We start from the raw sequence: 16335 nt of genomic DNA, 5'->3' as shown, positions 1-16335 counted from the left end.
CAGAAGCTATTCCCAGATGCAGTCATCCACCACTACATGGATGATATCCTGGTCTGTGCATCAGAAAAGACTTACGTGGGCAAAGCAGTTAAAAAGACCATTGAAACCATAGAGAAAGTGGGATTCGAGATTCATGAGGACAAAATGCAATACACTAGCCCACGGACTTATCTCAGACTCCAAATTCATGAAAAAACCATCGTACCCCAGAAGTTCACCATCCAAGATGACCCAAAGACCCTGAGAGACTTGCACAGTTTATGTGGGTCCACCAACTGGATCTGTCTCCTAACTGGAATTACATCAGAGGACCTTGTCCCCCTGTTCCATCTTCTTCATGGCAGTGGAGGCCTGGACTGTCCATGTGCCCTCACACCAGAAGCCCAAGATGCCATCACCAAAATCCAAGAATCCCTGCCTTCATGCCAAGATCATCAGTTCAAGCCCAGCCTGCCTTTCCAGTTTGTCATTTTGGGAAAGGCCCCCCATTTTCATGGATTGATTTTCCAATGGGACCCTCAACTCAGAGACCCTCTATTGATACTTGAAGGGATCTTTACAAACAACCAGCCTACAAAAACAACTACCACCTTTCAAGAAATCATGGCACATCTAATAAAAAAAATAGGACTCGCCTCCGCTGTCTTGCAGGGTGTGAGTTCACATGCCTATACCTCCCACTGGAGACTTAAGAGCATTTGCTCCAGACCAGTGAAAAACCCCAGTTTGCTCTGGATAGCTATACAGGACAAATTTCCATCCGCATACTAAAACACTAACTTTTTAATGCGGCCTTTAATCTGACCCCAAAATTAGTCCAAAGCAGGACACCTCTCAAAGCTCTAACCATTTTTACAGATGGTTCAGGGTTGTCCCACAAGTATATAATGACCTGGAAGGACCCCAAGACTCAAAAGTGGGAATCTGCTGTCCAAACAGTGGAAGGTTCTCCACAGATAGCTGAGTTAGCAGCTGTTGTCAGAGCCTTTGGGAAATTCAAAGACAAATCCTTTAATTTGGTCACAGATTCAGCTGGTGTTGCTGGTATAGCTATGAGGGCAGAACACATTTTTCTCAAAGATGTTTCCAATCCAAAATTACACCAATTGATCTCCAAATTAACTTGTTTAATATCCCACAGAAAACAACCTTACCATATTATGCATGTGAGGTTACACACTGATTTGCTAGGTGCCATCGCAGAAGGGAACAAGAAGGCAGATGCATTGGCCATGCCAGTAGAAACTGCTAATGTCCCTGACATCTTTACTCAGGCAAAGTTGTCACATGCATTTTATCATCAAAATGTACCTGCCCTCATCAGAATGTTCAAGCTCTCAGAAGACCAAGCAAAAGCTATTATAGCAACATGCCCAAACTGCCAGAATTACCAGATACCATCTACGGGGTCAATCCCTGAGGCCTGAACAGCTGTCAGTTGTGGCAGACTGACGTGACTCACTTCCCACCTTTTGGAAGGTCTAAACATGTGCATGTGTCCATTGACACATTTTCTGGAGCAGTATTTGCATCAGCTCACGTAGAAGAGAATGCCACTCACACCATCAAGTATTTTCTTCTTGCATTTGCCATTCCAGAAGTCCTAAAAAACATCAAAACAGACAATGGACCTGCCTATGCCTCTCATAGGCTAAAAGAGTTCTTCAGTGAGTGGCGAATAGAACACAATAAAGGCATACCTGCAAATCCCACAGGACAATCCATCAAAGAAAGGACTCATCAAACCCTCAAAAGAGTCCTCCATCAATAATGGAGAGAAGCATAAATTACAAACCCTGTCAAAAGACTTTGTAAGGCTATGTCATTAACTTCCTAAATCGTACAGCATCTGAGCCTGACCCGTCAATCCTTTGTCATTTCTCAAATTCAGCCCAAGCTAAGCTTACTGAGAAGCCACCAGTAAAGGACCAGAGACATGTCAGGTTTCTGGGCCATTCCAACTGATTACCTGGGGAAGATTACCATCCAGCCCAAGATGGTTCCCAGGAAAAAACATAAAGCCGTATCTAGGCACTGCAAACAGTGCCCCCATGGACACTAACAAGAATTCTCCTGAGTCAAATACAAGACCTCCACAAAACCAGACCAATTCAGCCTGGAGACAAAGACGTCGCCAAGCGTCCACAAACCAGAAAGAAGACCATCCCATCACACGACAGCAGACAAAACCGAGAACTGAACAAGATGCTGCTGCATCAGCCAAGCCATAGGCCAGATGCAATCTGGCCACAAACTGCTCCCTAGTTTATATATTGTTACCCCTCTTTCCCTAAAAACCCTCATGTCCCCTTCCCTCAACCCTTGCCAGAACCTCTCCAGAACCTACCTACCTTCCCTGTCCTCAGTTTTTAGTAAACAGAAAAAGGGGAGAAGGAATGGGGGAAAGGGATGAGGGAGAAAACCTTAAGTCTCCCCCTGCCCCCCTCCCTGCTCCCCCCAAAAAAGACAACAAATTTTGCTTATATTCCCTTTCAGAAGCCCCATCCCTGTCCAAAGATGAAAATTACCTTTTCAGTCAATGGGGACTAACAGGATGAGTGTCATCTTCCGTTAAGGGAATTTTGTGGATTTTTACTGTGATTATTTTTGTATTAGCTATATTCTCATGCTTTCTCTGTTGCTTCAAAAGAGCTATAGGAGATGCCTTTTTACTAAATACAGAGAGAGGAGCTGTGGAGGAAGCCCAGTCCTCTGACAGGCTCCCTCCCTGGAAATCTGCCCCAAGATAAGACAAAACCACTTAGTCATGGTGACTAAGCTGTGGACCCCTTCCTGATTCAGGACCCTATGTTATCTCCCTGTTAACTACTGGGCATCTTATCCTGGTCTCAGACCGCTGGCCCCTTTTCCAATTCTTCCCTTCCTGATAAAAATCCCAGCTTTTGCCCAGATCATCATTGGCCACTTCGCTGAAACCTGCAGTAGAGGACCCTGCAGAACGCCACATGGTCTCCCATCTCTCGTCTGTGTGTAGCTGGTGTAACCCATGAGCGGAGCTGGCTGGGCTGATCTGAACTGATCATGGCAAGATCAGAAATCACTTCTAAAACAGCTGATCACTTGAAGCCTCAGGCCAAGGTCCCAAGGGTTACCCCTGGCTGGAAACTGCCTGGAACTCCCCAGACAGCGGCTCCTCCCCGGGATGTCTATCTGGGATTGTTGCTGGCAGAGCTGGGGGTCGGACAGACACCCAGACCCAACTGCAGCAAAACACAGCTCATGTTTAATGGAGGATGTGATCAGCACATGAAGCAAACCTCACATAAAATGTCATCCGATCTCTGAAATTCCTAGGAAAAAAAAATTAAAAATGTTAAACTGTTAACAGAGTAAAGTTTTCTGTATGTGTGTGCAAAAACCTCACATTTCACATCTCTTCTGAAACAGACACAGTCACACCTTAAAAACTATACGAACATTTATAGTGACATTTACAGTAGTACTTAAGGTAGAAGTTCAGAATTCCGAGACAAATTATAAACAGAAATGTGATGACCACTCTCTTCCATGCAACCCCTGAAATCCAGGCTTATAGCATGAGCATGAAAACAGCAGAGAATAACTGCTATATATTCTTGCTAACCACAGAAGTATAGGTCATTCCAGGGGGAGCAATAAGCCACAAGTGGAAATCTTAAAATTAAATATTTTTCATAATTTATAAATTGCACTACTTTGCAGTAATACAATCACCGTAATTCCATTAAAAAATAGCTTTATAGCACTATGATTGTTTAATTACAGTATGAAATATTACTGCTTTGTTTTATAAGCTTTCTTATACTATTTTTCCTTAATTGGCTTTCTACTTATGGCATCAATATCTCCAATGTGGACATAACTTGTATATGATAAAAGAAAAATTAATAAATACCACTTAGTATGACAAAATTAATGTTTTAGTCACACAGATAGACACTAAATACAATCAAATTTTAAGTGCTTACATGCAGTAGCTCAAAACACTTCTTTTAACAAAAAAACAACACTTAAAGCAATGTCCTCAACACTAGACAAAAAGAAATTTTCAGTATTTCTGCACTCCAGCCACTGAGCATCAGCCCTGGACACGCCAAGAAGCACAAGACTGATTGTAAGATTCCTGAGTAGCAAAAAGGCCAGCTGCAACAGCAATCACACTGGAAGTGAGGAAGCACAAGGCAGAGAACATGCAACAACAGCAGGGAAAGGCCCTGAGCTCCCAGGAACAGGAACTGGCACCAGCACCACTCTACTGGCTGCACCTTTATGACTCCATCCTCAGAGCAGATGAAGATCATCCCAAATTAGCATTTCTTGTGATCACTTCACTTAAAAGAGCAAATATAATTGTTGCCAAAAGGGATTCAAAAACATGAACTAAACATCTCTAGTCGTGCAAAATACAGAGTTAACACTGTTGATAAGTAATATGAAAAGACAGTTTCTACTTCTTCCCTAAATCTTCTCTTGCACTGACACCACTACATTGTAAAGGAAAAACTATGGTCAAACTCACAAGTGAAAACAAAACAACAAAACCAAAAAACAGAACAGAAAAGAAACCAAACAAGCAAACAACTAAACAAACCAAACAAAAACAAGCCCACCAAAAAAACCCCAAACAAACAAAACAAACCACCAAACAAAAAAAAAAAACACCTCAAAACTGAGAAATGCAGCCCTCCCATCTGAGCCCACCACCAGATATTTTGTTCTGGCAGGACTCTAAGTGGAAAGGAGGCAGGAGGAGGTGGGGAGGAGGAGGTGAACAACTGAGAGACAAAAGGAATAGAAGGGAAGCAGGACAGGAATGTTAGCATGGTCTGACAATATTTTCTTTAAAATATTTCATAAAGAAACAAAAATACTATTTAAATATTTAAAACATCACAATCTCTGTTTTTCTTCTGTCTCTGCATTATCTTCAAACAACAAGACTGCTCCGCAGCATGAGAAAACAAGCGTTAACTGAAGAACAAGGACAGAAAGAGACAGGAAAAAAACTGGTTCCTTCAGTGCTCCCCAGCTCAAAAGACTTGTGAAGTCAGAACAGTAATTCACAAAAAAACATCTCTTTGTTGTGCCTAGACTTTTCCTCTTTGGTTAACTTCAATATGACAGTTTTGCAGTACAAACAAATCCTGCTTGCTCATTTAAGAAAAAAATAAATACCCCACAACTTTAAAGCCTTCCAATAAGAACCAAGGCATCAGATTTGCTGACTTTAGCACCATGCCTCAAGATAAAGCAACATACCACTCAGTCCACACACTGCACAAATAGAGGGCAGGACTTTCACTATCATCTCTATGCCTTCCAGACAGTGCCTCAAGCCAGGAATACATCCTTACCTTTAAATTGATTGATCACCCTAGAGGCCCACGATGAAGTCTCACAGGCTGACTTGCTTCTGGTGGGACACTTGCAAGGAATCTGTTTGACTTGTAAAGTAATCTGCCATTCTGGCTTCTCTTCTCCCACCCCCTCTCAAATTACACTGTCTCAAAAGATGACCTCCCCGAGAATTTTGCAGTACTCTTGTAGTGCTTTAAGAACTCATAGAAAACATAGGAGCAGTTAAACAGATTGTCACACTTCACCTTGAAAAGAATCCAATCCTTATTCAACTGTTACTGCAGCTCATCATTAAGCATAAAAAAAATGTAACTGTCTTAGTCTCCAGTGGGTAGAGGCTGCAACATCTTTTGCAGAACTCAGCACCATTTGTCATCCTGTCTTGAACATGGCTCCGACTGTTAGGACACAACTTGCCTCCTCAGTCTGGCACAGCTTGGCCAAAAACCCTGGTCACTACTCACATGCCTTGCAATTTTCATCAACCTATAGCTTAAGAGCTTCAAGAGCACAGTACCCTACCAGTCATAAAAAGGGTGTCCCTGAATGGTGTCCTCAAAAGTGAACTTTAGAAAATACAAGTATTTTTAACATAATTGCCTATTTCAAGCTTTTATTCTTTGTCCTGTTTCAGTATGCTTTCTAAATATTTAAATAGCACAAAATAAAAACAAATAACCTCATGTTATATTGCAGGGAAGAAATTCTACAGAAAAAACACAGGATAAAGAACTGACACAAATCCAAGAATGCTGGAAACATATATTTACATGCGTAAGTATTCATATAAGCACACATAAAAAAATGGGAATTCACATTCGAATAGCTCCCCTGTCAACTAGACAGGGTACCTACTAAGCAACATGTACAGATCACTAAAATTACTTCACAGATAAATCTGCAGAGTCAGGACAAAAAATGAAATTACTGCTTGCTTTTCAAAAAATATATGTCTTAAATTACCCATCCTATTATCTCCTGGTTCATTCTCTAATTTAGACAAGTGTATTTAAAAAGATATCCATCCTTTAACTTCACAGTTAATGTCCAGAAGTGAAAATTTGCAACTTTACCAAAGTTTTATTAATGTTTCATGCATACTTTTATTTCTCACTACAGGGTGAGAAAGGATCCCAGGGTCTTCACCACATAGTTCATACAATTTCTGGATGCCACTGATAAATCCTCATTTTCAAATAGCAGCGCAAACAATCCCTCAGGACAGGTTTTTTTTTTCCCTGAGATTTTTTTAAATTACTCCAATGTCATCAAGTCTCTAAATACTAAACAGACTAAATCTGAAAAACATTGTGATGAATACAGCATAGACAGCATCCTAACTTATTTCTTGTCTGTGCAAAACCACAAGAATCAATAAAGGGCCACAAAGCATTCTTCTGCCACACAGCTGAAGTACTGTGAGGATTGTGAGGAATCCTCCTCATCACAGTCTGGTCAGAGACCAGATGGGGCTCCACACTGACCATAAGGTTCATGTACACAGTCTGCTGACTCCCATTTCAGCAATTCTGCATACCAGACAGAGCTGGCCATCTTGCAGGAGTCAACAGGAAGAATGATTTGTAAAGCCAGATACATAGTTTAGTCTTAACTCGGTTACTGAACTGAATTTCTGTATTTTTCAAACTTTTATTCTGCTGACAAGAAAATTATAGCAACAAATAAAGTCAATATAGCCAAGTTGCTGACCCTTTTCTCAAGCTCATTGAAAATATGTGGAAAATGAATACTTAATACCCTGAGCAAGCAAAAAGGAGGCAGGAGCTCTGGCTTCACTTTGATCTTTTATTCCTGGTATGAAATAGCTCTTCGTATCTTTCTGAAGTCAACCATTCCACAGCTTCCCTCTACATCCTCATTTTAGCAGGGTAAGACACAAAAGAGCAATGAAAGGCTCCTAGGAAAAAGGTCCTAGACCTTATAGAAAACAACCTTCTTCTGAAGGGCAAAGAAAGAAAGCTTTATGTTAGCCCTCACCCATATCACCATTTCCATACCCTGCACATTTTAAACAACAGACATATACACGAAAATCACATACACAAAATACAGCCTCAAAAAGCCCCCAAAATGTTAATGGGGTATGTCCCCAAACATTTGGATCAGATGTTCAGTTTAAGCTATTTCACTATTCAACAAGCAGAAACACACATCTTTTTGGATTACCTTAGCAAGTTTCCCCTTGCACTTGCAAGACTGCTTTTCCTACCTGATCTCTCAGTTGTTGAACAGAAGTCTGAAGGCTCAGAATTTGATTAAAGAGAGGACTCTGAAGCACTGATTTTAATAGGCTCAGTTTCTCCTCATTTGCAATGTCACCTCGATCCCGAAGTTTTGCCTGTAAGCGCTCCATGGCCTGGAGGGCCCGATGTATATCTGTAGCAATAATCATTCCTAGTCAGTAGCAGAATAGAAACAGCCACACAAGGTAACACGTTTAAATATAAGCCTTTTTATTGTTCAAACTACAGAGAACTTGAATGGCTCCGTTTTGAACAAAAAGAAAGAGCCTGTCTAATGAAGCAGGAACTCAGAGACAAAGCATAAATCAGAAGCCAATGAAAATCGTATTTTTCTCCATCAAGAAGTGGGTTACAAAAATGAAAGAGCCTTCATTGAAATTCAGTTGCATGAACTATGGCTACAGTCCACTGTAAATAAATAGTGGCATAAATAGTCATAATAGAAAATATTTGTCTTTTCCATACAAACCTTCAATTCAAGAAAAATTAAAACAAAGAAATCAAGACAAGAAGGCTAAAATTTAAATGCATTAAACATATAACTGTACAACTTTTGTTTTCAAATACAAAAACCCAAACACAACATGCATTTCTAAGCACAGTAGATTATGTTTTTTCAAAACCTCTCTCAGCAGTATACACCCATTCCCAAGTCTATCACACACACTCAATTTGGCCACAAAAAGACTGTGATACAAATGAAAAAAAATTACCAATTGTTTCCAACATCTTTTCTGCTTCTCAGCTTCAATTTCAACACTGGAAAGAGACAGTAAGTATTTTCCTGAAAAGTAACAGAAAGAAAAAAAGGTCACATTTATAGAAATACTAAGCTCTGAAGGGAAAGAAAGAAGCTTGACTTTTGAAAGCAATAAACAGCAAAATAACAACCACAGAAAAACTATCTCCCCAGATAATTAAAATAACCTCAAAGGTGACCATATTCTGACTCCCTTTGGAGTCAACCAACCTTTCTGAAAATTGCTTTAGGAATATACTTTGTAATATATTTGTATTTCCATATCAAAGCAGCTGTCTGCATAGTGTTGCACAACATGTCCTGCACTGCTTTAATCAGACACTATGAATCATAGCTGCCAATGATATTCTACACTGTTTCATTGCTTTCCTTTTCAGCATTTCACAAAAGACATTCCCTGCGGGATCAATTTTCAAGCTCCGTGTTGACAATTTCAGGTGAATGAGCCACAACACATTTTTTACAGTCACCTTTGAAAGAAAAGTCGTATAAACCAGAAGGCTACAGGCTTGCAGGACTCTCACACTAGAACCTCTACTATTGATACCTATTGGAATTGAGACTGAGATGTGGATGATAGCTGAGTTTTTATCAGTGTGGGTTTCCAGGAAGGAAATCCTAGACTGGGAGAAAAAAATTCTGAAACTGCTTTGCTTATTGTTTCTTGCAGCTTTGGGGTTGTTTGAGGCTTTTTAAAAACGTACCCTTGCAATTGCTCAAAAATTTGCAGTGACAGAACATGTTTGATGAAGATGGATAACTGAAGAGAACTGAGGAGCTCAAATATCACGGAAGGTATATGAACTGATCATAAGAATATGATCTTATCTTTCATAATGATGCTTTTGTTTTCTTTGTAGTAGGAAAATACTCCAGTACAGCATCCCAAATTGAATCTATAGAATCTAAAAATATGCAGAGCAGTGATCTCTAAAACACTCAAGTGATTTTTTTCTTGAGACTTCAGATAAAAAGAGGAAAAGGAATGATGTTGACAGATCACTGGATAAGACAGCCTAACAGGATCATTAGTTATAGAACCTGATCATTCTGTCCAGCCTATACTATTTGCAGTTTGTGCAGAAAAAGCACACCAAATGGGTTTAAAATGGTCTGAAGTTCCATCTTATGGAACTTCCCTAGTTCCATAAAAATATGACTTCCCTAGTTTCAATGCACCTGGAGCTTCCTATCAGTTTTATTCACAGAATCACAGAATGGTTTATGTTGGAAGAGAGGTTAAAGATTATCTAGTTCCAGCTCTACAGCCATGAGTAGAGAACTTTCTACTAGACCTGGTTACTCAGAGCCCAGTCCAGCACACTAAAAGAATGGGGAGTCCACAACCTCTCTGAAGATTGCATTTGAATTTGACAATTGATACAGAATCACTGATAACCCTTTTTAGGGCAATGTACAATATTCAGACCCCTTAAACCTGACTTTGTCAAAGTAATGTTACTCCATGATACAAACTATGCCTTTAAATAAAAATAAGCATTTACATATATATATATATATATTTTTTTTTTTTTCCTTACTTGGCAAGGAAAATCCCAGCATGAGAAACTACCATATCTCAAAAACAACCCAAATATCTTGTGTTTCCACCCTGTCACTCCACAAAACAGGACAAAATTAAGTCTATTTTGCATAGGAAGGGCTGAATGAGATTATTTAAGCATTATGAAGGAAGCTGATTTCCACAAACCTTAATCACCCATAGCTTTTCTTTCTAGATTAAAACTACTATCACTTCTATTCAGAGCTCACACTTAAAAACATAGGTATTTATGTCATGCTCGTAGATGTTTTCCTCAGTGGCAAAGGCAATGAAAGCAGTTCTTTCCTTCTCAATACTTATTATTTGAGTTGTGTACTGGATGGAACCAGCAAACTGTGCAAAAACTTAGAAATTGAGCATTTTTTAATCATTTCATTTATCACAGCACTACACACACAAGCACATAACACCGTATGTTCAACAGGTGAAACTACTCAGGAAAAATAGAGGCTTACTGTTCTGCTTTAGCTCTGCAAGAACCTCAACAAAAGATTCAACTGAAAAATGTGTCTATATTTTGAAATAGCTGGATACTGCTTTATCTTATGACTCAGTTTGACTAAAATCTCATTCTTCTTGTGCTGTGAAAGGCAAATGAAAGGAAATTTTACAAGTGACAGCACCCAAGGTCATCAATGTGCTCATGCAACCCTGAAGGTATGAACTCTAATAAATTACTGCAGGAGATTCTAAAAGCAGACACAAGTCCTAAACATATCTATAGGTTGAGATTATGCCACTTAATTTGCAATGAAAAGAAGTCCTTAGCTCTGCTAAAACACTCATTACCTACTTTCTATTTACCTCATGCTTTAGAGAGAGGAGTGAATACCGCTCTAGCGCCATGCTAGCATCAGCAAACCCATTCTGAACTCTCAGTTTATTCTCCTTATCTGGGTTTATAGTAGCAAGAAATCCCTCCCCAGCTGGCCATCTTAACACTTTTGTTGACTGCAGCAATAAGCATGAGCAAGGCCAAAACTGTCGTCAGAATATTTTCCCTCAGACACCCCCTCTGAGGTAGACACAACGCACTGAGGCACACCAGTGTTTGCCTCTACATGTTGCAGGCCAAGATGACCCCTGTTCGCTCTGCCTGCACTCTGGAACAGCAAAAAGCCACGTGACTGCTCCTGCTGTGCCACATCCATGCTAACAAGTGGGATCTGTCAGCAGCAGCTTAGTGGCACATTAACATAGTGGAAGTACTGGAGAAGCAACCACACATCTGTCCAAAATGCACTACAGAGACATATCATAAACACCACCACCCACTACAGAACACACTGGCCTTTAAATCAGCTTGCTTCTAGGTATTTAAGAAATAATGTGCCAGTGAGAAGTAGAGTGGTATGCATGATTACTTGTTGAAAGGCCGAATTCTGCTATAGTGGATATTTTTATAATGGCATCATAGATTTCTAGAGGGGGGAAAAAACTTCTGTGGGAAGTTTAGTTCTGATTTTGTCATTTTGCAATCTCCTGCCAGTCTGTGTCACAGGACTCTGAAGCCAAAAATCAGCTCTTCTATACAAGATACAACAATCTTCACACCTCAAAGAGCTTACTAGCTTAGCTCAAAGCAGATTTAACTATTTTTGTATTTCAGTGCTGAAGTTCATTAATCTCTTCACAGTAATAAACATAGACTGTATGACTTAAGACTTCATTGGCAAATTGAAGAAATACTGTTAAGCAAAGAGCAAGTTAAATCTATTTCCAAGTTCTAAAGACACAGCTGAAAGTTGTGATTTGAACAACAAAAAAAACCAAACAGCCAAACAAACCAGAAAGGAAAAAAAAGGAAAAAACCCCAAACCTCATCATCCTCTCTTTTCTTTCTGTTTTAGAACATTAGAATAGAAAACACAAGGAATTTTAGACATATATGGTGACAAACAATGCAATATTCTCTCTAAGAACAAATCAAAGTTCAAGATGATCCCTTTCAAGCTTTCACTTCCAAAATTTGATTCTTCTGATGCTAATGAACAAAAATTTGTTATATACACATTCTGCTACTCTTATGCTATCCTTCTTTGATAACACTGATTGCCAGAAAACAGCTGTCATGTTGCAACTCTCATTTCTTCTGTCCACTTCTTAAACACTAAAATACACAGGTGGCAGGATTTTTTTAACATCCCAAATTTATTCAATCACTTTCCACTACAATTGCAGAAGGCATTTAGCTAAACAGACAAAAGATTAATGAAAATAGAAAGATGACCCATTAGCATTGATCATTCCTTCACGCCAAATCACTTAGTTTCTACAAGAAAACCTACTCTGTTTCATTGATGGATACTCCATCTACTATTTTACAAAGCCATTTTAGATAATACCTTGGAAACTAATGCTCATAGCATGGATTAGGAAACATGCAATGCCAAAGATAGAAAACATAGTAATAGGCTTTGCCTCATAGCTCCTGCATTACTTGAAGTGCTCTGAGGACACAGAGTGATCTCTAAGCCCAAACTCTGGCTTTGAGTTGCATGAGATTAAAATTAAATCTATTTCAATTAAGCAGCAAGGTAACCACAACATGCATTTTATAGCTGCTAAAAAGAATATTTTGAAACTTCTGATCTAACACTGGCCTAGATTTCTCTGGGCTAGAGATGTCCTTTAGTACATGATTTTTACCCCATGTCATCTTCTTCCCCAATTTTCTGGCTGTCATTCAAATACAGGCATATTGTGTTAGCATCGTGTGGTGCAGGAACAGAAACCAAACCATGCAGGAAGTTGGAGATACTCATTATTGCTAAACTTTCTGCTTTGCCTGCAGATTCTAAGAGCTCTTCCATTTTTCCCAGTTACCTCCCAAAAGCTGGCTACGCAGAAGGAGAACTAAGGTGGATCCCAGAATCCTAGAAGTCTTGTCAAAATTAAGGCAGTGGAAACTATTCACAGTAAATTGAAAGATCTCATGCTTTTCTAAGTGTATTTTCCTAGCTACTATTCCACTGTCACACATGCAATTTTGCTGCTGCATACAGCACTTTCTTAAGCACATAAAGGATGTGAAAATAAACAGCAATGACCATCAGGGAGAAGAGAACAAACAAAAAGAAAAAGCAAAATTAATGTGCACTGTTCCACAAGGAACAAAGTAGATTTCCACTGACTACCTGGAATGTAACAAGCAAGCAAGAGATGCCTGACATCTACATTTAAAAGCTATGCTAGTGAAAATTGTTCTGAAACATTCAAAGCAGAAATAAAAAACCAGTGTTGCACACCCTTCATTAAGACTCTAAGCACTTTGAAAAAACATTACTAGCCTCTTGAAATCTAACAAAATGCGAATGCATCAAAAATACTTAGAGAGGTAGTGGTTCTGTATGTTGAAGACAGTTCTGTGATAGAACTGACAGCACCATGTACTTTGAATCAATTATGAAAACAGAATTTTGAGCTTTCTTACTTTTAACCTTCTGTACACATCACACTAATGTATCAAGGAAAGTTAAAATTCTTTTCCATGGACTAGAAATCTGTTCACTGTATGTAATTAACAGTGTTCTGTAACACTGTAAGTAGCCCTATGTCAGCATAAGATATAATATCCATGTTAACTGACATGCTAATAATTACAACTGGAAAATGGGTCTAAACCATCATGATTTCACCTACTGATAAATTGTGTGTGACACGGTGTATTCCAAATTGATTTATAAAGAGCATTCTAAAAACAGCAATATATTAAACCTGATGAAGCAAAGATTTTACAGCAGTTGCACCTCAATGTACACTGGATTCTTCACAGAGGTGACAACAGCATACATAAATGAATAAATACAAAGCCTCTCCAAACAGCTGCCAGTAAGCATCAACAAAGAGTCATCATTTTCCCTACAAACTGAAAAAAAAAATTCTCTCTGTGTATTGTGACAACAAGTGACATATACTGAAAATCATAACACTGTATTACAAGACCATTGAGGTCTCAGATGTAAGGACAGGGTCTGAAAAGCCTACATAAGCAATACGTTATTATTGCCCAGGCAAAAATAGCACATTTTTGTATTGACTTGTCTGGAATACCAGCAGTGAAACAAAACTGTCCTTATCAATGATAATGTAGTATCCTGCCAGGATGGCATTGTATTGGCCAAAACTGCTTCACCAGGATGCTCAAATATAAAGCCAATTAGAAAATGTACTGAACACATGTCACAAATTTTTATTTTATTTTTTTTATGTGAGACATGGAGAGATTTAAAAGGTCTTTAAAACTGTTCTCAATGCACTGAATAAAGTGCTACTTGTTAAAACAAAACCATCTACAGCTATCTGAGTGACTGAGAAGATAGGAGGCATTCCCCTCTGAAGAATTCACAGACCAGAGCCCCACCAGAGCCAGGTGGAATAAAAAGATCCATTAGTATGTAAGTAGTGCAGTTCTCTTTCACTAGTGCTGATAGCGATCTAATTTTCCTAGTGCACTTTTGCGAGAAGAGGGGGGAGAATGTATCCAGTTCCTAGTGAAAAGCTTCTTCAAAGCACTAAGGGAACCATTCGAAACACCAGAGCTAATCAGTTATGTTACATGCATGTTACTGTTAACAAGATAGGAGAGATAAAAATACGCAACTACAAACTGGTAACAATTTTGTTAAAAAAAATTGATGGTCTCTGCCTAAAAAATGCTGCTTGATAAAGTGGGTATATCCTTATGTATTTTCCACTTGCATTCTTTTCTTTTAGTGTTACAATTACTTCAATTTCCACAGAATCCCCAAATAATACTCCCAAAACCTATCTGACCACTTTCCCCTTTTCCAGTTTAGATTCTTCCCTACCAAGGAGTTGCTGCTTGTGAAACACAGTAGTGATATGGAAACCACAGAGCACCACGCAACAGAACTTCAGCAGCTGCAAAACTTGGACACTTCCACTTGATTTCAGTAAATCACTACTCTCCTATGGCGACAGACTCCGGACCCCTTTCTGCCACCAAAACCAATAAGGATGTTTCCCACACAATAGTTTATAGTAAAAAAAAAAAAAAAAAAAAAGTATTTATACTCATTATATATATATATATATATATATATAAAATAAGACACAAAAATATAGCTGGACGACTCTGTGTTTATAAAAGCAAAATACAAGGAAAAGGAAAAAAAAATAAAACCACAACGTTTTTCAGCCAAATGGCAAATCAAATCTGTTAAATGCTGTACACGGAGTTCAAAAGGTCGGCTTTGGGAGATTTTCTTTCTTTCTTTCTTTCTTCCTAAAGCTCTTTCCAGTAACATAGGAAGGTGCTGGCAGCCAGGGGGGACACGAGAAATGAACCATCCTTTTTCTTCGCGCACCCAGACTCATCAAAGAGCGCAACTGCGGGCGGCCCCTCGCCCTCCGCTTCCACCCAGCCAAACCCGTTACGTTTAAACGCGCACCGGGGAGCTGCTGCAGCGCTACAGCGGGGTCCGACCTGCGGGGAGCGCCGACACCAGCACGGCAACAGGTACCGGTCCCGAGGAGTCGCGGCCGCCGCCCCGCCTGGAGCCCGAGGACACACCGCCAGTGTCGCCAGGGCCTCCTGTCCGGCTCTGGCTCCGAGCGAGAGCCAACGCCGCCGCCCACAAGTGCCGGCGGGGGCCGCGGCCGCCAGCAAGGTCTACGGCAGCGGCGGCAGAGGAGATGTCCTCCCGTCACGAAACGCCCGCAGGGGATAAAAAAGGAATGCGTGAACGGGCAGCAGGGCTCCCTGCAGATGTCAGGGGAGGTTCGGCTTTTGTTTACGCGAGGACGACGCCCCGCCAGGCCGCCCGAGCCTGTGGACCGCCCGCCCGCCGCAGGCCGGAGCCCCGGCCCAGCCCCACAGTCGCTCCCGCCGTCCGCGGTCGGCCGAGGGGAGGGAGGATGTGCCGGGACACAGCAACAGGCTCAGGCCGCAGCTCCACGGCCTCTCTCCCCTCCAGCCCCCCCGCCCCCGCCGGGAAGACCCTTCGGATAAAATGAATAGTAATAAATAAAACTTCGAGAGTCAAACGCGTTTTAAAAGGTCGCTCAAACTCCAGCGATGTGGCGGACCCTCCCCGCCCTTCCCGGCCCGCACCCCCGCAGGACGACTCGGACGGGCTCGCCCCGCTCCCCGCCGCCCGGCCCAGCACCCTGCTTACCCCAGCGGCTCGGCGGGCCCCGCCGCCCGGCCCCGCTCTCCGCCCTTCCCGCCCCCGAGTAGCGGCGCCGAGCGAGCCGCGGCGCGGGGGCAGCGCGCTCGGGCACGCCCCGGCGGCCTGAAAACTAATCCTGCACCCCCCGCCCGCGGGTCTCACCGCGGTGGGCTGGGCCGCCGCCCGCAGCGGCGGTAGGCGGGGGTATCCAGGGGATAGCGGGGCACGCTGCTGGTGCCCGGCCCCGTCTCTGCC

At 41.1% G+C, this 16335-nt stretch overlaps 1 protein-coding gene across 15 annotated transcripts in view; it reads right to left on the bottom strand.

The window, feature by feature from the left end:
• MPDZ (multiple PDZ domain crumbs cell polarity complex component) overlaps window positions 1–16194 on the bottom strand; it is a 101505-nt gene extending 85311 nt beyond the window's left edge. For 9 of the 15 annotated variants that reach the window (XM_088054062.1, XM_088054067.1, XM_014252322.2 and 6 more), the window contains exon 1: window positions 7589–7771. In XM_088054062.1, the coding sequence (XP_087910188.1) occupies window positions 7589–7771 (183 nt within the window). Of the gene's footprint in view, window positions 1–7588; window positions 7772–8335; window positions 8407–16086 lie in introns of those variants that run through there. The other 6 variants (XM_088054058.1, XM_088054059.1, XM_088054060.1 and 3 more) reach the window with 1 other exon arrangement.
• Between the last annotated feature and the right edge of the window lie 141 nt (window positions 16195–16335).

The sequence above is a fragment of the Pseudopodoces humilis genome, chromosome 4, assembly GCF_049639895.1.
Source record: "Pseudopodoces humilis isolate 2021_Gansu_Grassland_sample_001 chromosome 4, ASM4963989v1, whole genome shotgun sequence".
NCBI lineage: Eukaryota > Metazoa > Chordata > Aves > Passeriformes > Paridae > Pseudopodoces > Pseudopodoces humilis.
Note: the sequence above shows the minus strand (reverse complement) of the source record. Positions and strands in the feature narration are given on the sequence as shown.